The sequence below is a fragment of the Armigeres subalbatus genome, unplaced genomic scaffold (genome assembly GCF_024139115.2).
Source record: "Armigeres subalbatus isolate Guangzhou_Male unplaced genomic scaffold, GZ_Asu_2 Contig1982, whole genome shotgun sequence".
Taxonomy (NCBI): Eukaryota; Metazoa; Arthropoda; class Insecta; order Diptera; family Culicidae; genus Armigeres; species Armigeres subalbatus.
In genome coordinates, this window is record NW_026942817.1 from 178651 (window position 1) to 181318 (window position 2668).

The following is a 2668-nucleotide window of genomic DNA, read 5'->3' on the forward strand; positions in this document are numbered from 1 at the left end:
TGTTACATACAACTTAGTTAGAGTAAGTAGTTGGTCTGGTGTATAAATTAGATTTGAAAACCAAGCACTACCTACTACGACGGGAATTAGCTCACTACCCTACTTTAAACCTCGGGAGAGTTTTCCGTCAGATTTTGGTGTTTTTAAAAGGAGCCGGGATTTTGATTTTCCGTGCCCAAATCCCGAAAACATCGGATATGTAAAATCACATGGATCAAATTTCCGAAGTGTGAGGCTACCTTCATGGTGGGAAAATGGTTACTCACATAAGGGTTAAACGGTTTTGACTTTGACGCCGATGCAACGTTTCAAGAATATTTTATCGACATACAATTTTTAGTTTTACGTTTTCTTGCAGACCACGTAGGCAGATAAAGTAAATAAATAAATAATCATAATATTGAAAATATTAAAAGTAGGAATCTATCAAATGAAATAAGATTAGCAACTTTATATTTCGATGTTCGTCTTTGAATCACGTTGCTTTTTGATCAAACAAATTTGGCACTTAGGTGTTTGAATTTTCCATATCACCTTTTATTTGAACTGAATGTAGGTGTTTGAATTTATGGATTCCTGGTCTAATTTCATTCTGCTGCTTAAAACTTCTTCTCCGGATCAGGCCCAGTTCCCACTCGAGGATGATATCCGTTCTCATCGGCCGTGTAATGCACCCAATAGGTTTGTCCGTCGTTTCCGACGAACGAATAGGATCCTTGTACTACGTAATAGCGCACATCGTTGCCTTCGGCATCTTTACCGTCCTTGAGCGTTCCGACCTCGTCACGTGTTTGGTCATCGCTTAGTGCGTAACTGTGGGAGATGGATTAAATAATTAGAAGAAGATGATTCCGAAAAATATAAAATAACAAACCATGACACGATAGAATTCTCGAATCACGAATTGCTTTGTAGCTAATTTCAATCGATTCGTTGCCAGTGATTTGAAGATTAACTAATTAGCGGAAGACTTACTTGAACTGGTAGGTGTCCAGTGCGTTGTGATTGTTTTCGAAGCGTAAAAGTTGAATTTCCGAGGCGTCTGATCTTGCCTCCACTGAGAGTCTCTTGCGATCGTCTCCCTTCAGAGGAACTGCGTGTAAACAGCTCGCCAATAGGCTTGTAGTCAGTAATAAGAGAGTTAATTTTGCCATTTTCAGACTATCACGCACCCGTAGGCTGTCACGCCGAATATGCCAAATTAGAAATGCACCATCTCAACTGACTAAACTTATCTTTTATAGTCTCGCTTGAATAACGAATATTTGTGGAGAAATATCGCCAAACTTCTCCAAATATGGTGTCATCTGTCTGGTTAGTTATGAATTGCAAGCACATTTTTCAAAATAAAATTGATACAACGGGAGAGTCAACCTCAGAGGTCAGCACGTTGGCTGCGCCCCATCCATGATGGTTTTAATGTTTTCATGGGATTTCTCAAGAACATTCGCCAACAGTATAGTGATGACACGGTGCTGATGCCCAGATCCCGCGCGCAAACGCATGACGGACATTCGGAATACAAATTGCACGCTTTCAGAAATTTGAATAAATAACTCAAAGGCAGCAGCAACGCAGTCTAACGACTTAATTCTGGTGGTCGCAACAGCGGAAGATGCAAGCAACATGGGGTTATTAATCTTGGAAGCTGAGGTGTATTTGCCGTTTGAACCCTTAAATGGTTACCTGCATTTAAAGAAATTTATAATTTTATATATCTCCAGTAATATGTTCCTAGTGAGAAAGCCATTAAAAGATTAAACTGCTCAGACCAATTATAATAGCCTCAATGCGTTTCCACAGACACCAATAACAACGAATTAACGATATACTAAGTATACGTAAGTATATGTCAAGGCTATATGATCACTCCAACACCAAACTTTGGATAGAAGGCTCAGAGACCTATAGTGTTATATACCAATCGACTCGACGAATTGAGCTGATGTCTGTTAGTGTGTGTATGTGTGTATGTGTACAAAATTTTGTAGACACACTTTTTTAAACTTAGCATTTACCGGATTACTCGCAACAAGTTCCATTCTACGTGACATCCTGTCCTATTGTTTGCTATTGAAAATTGGCCGAATCGGACTATGGGATCAGAAGTTATGGCCAAAATACTATTTCTTATGCTCAAAACACGCTAAAAAAGACTCACTCATATTTTTTTTTTTTTTTTTGTGCGTGAAAATCACCAACACCGCTAGGTGAACTAATCAGGGTTTTTGAATTTTAAATTTAATGTATCACAGCGAACGTAGAATAAAACATTAAAGAAATATTCAGTGTAGTCCTCTTGAAAGTATAATCGTGGTGGTCATGTTTAAACATCTGAGCATTAGCGAAATTTTAGTGCGAAGTTAAAACATTTAGAAATCTGATTTTAAAAAGGTTTATTAATTTGTTTGAAGTAATTTATACAAAATTAATGGTCATTGTCGGAAAATAATGGGAGGTAAATTGAAGGTTATTCGGCTTGAAAGTTTCGTCACGTGTGCTCTGTACATTTTTCTTTTATTTTTGATAAACAGTGATTATTATTTATTACCTTTGTGTTCATTCACCAGATGAAATTTGTAGATACTGGTCACATAATTTCCTTTGATTAATTCTGCCATGATTTGAATGGCATCGGATTCTGTAAAATATGTTGAACGTTATAATG

The 2668-nt window shown here is 37.4% G+C and overlaps 1 protein-coding gene across 1 annotated transcript; it reads right to left on the reverse strand.

The window, feature by feature from the left end:
* Positions 1-436: 436 nt before the first annotated feature.
* Positions 437-1193, reverse strand: LOC134203601 (endocuticle structural glycoprotein SgAbd-5-like). Its single transcript, XM_062678484.1, has 2 exons — positions 976-1193; positions 437-813 (listed from the first exon to the last, which is right to left on the reverse strand). Exons 1-2 carry the CDS (start codon positions 1152-1154, stop codon positions 600-602), a joined length of 393 nt encoding a protein of 130 aa, XP_062534468.1. The 5' UTR covers positions 1155-1193; the 3' UTR covers positions 437-599.
* Positions 1194-2668: the final 1475 nt, after the last annotated feature.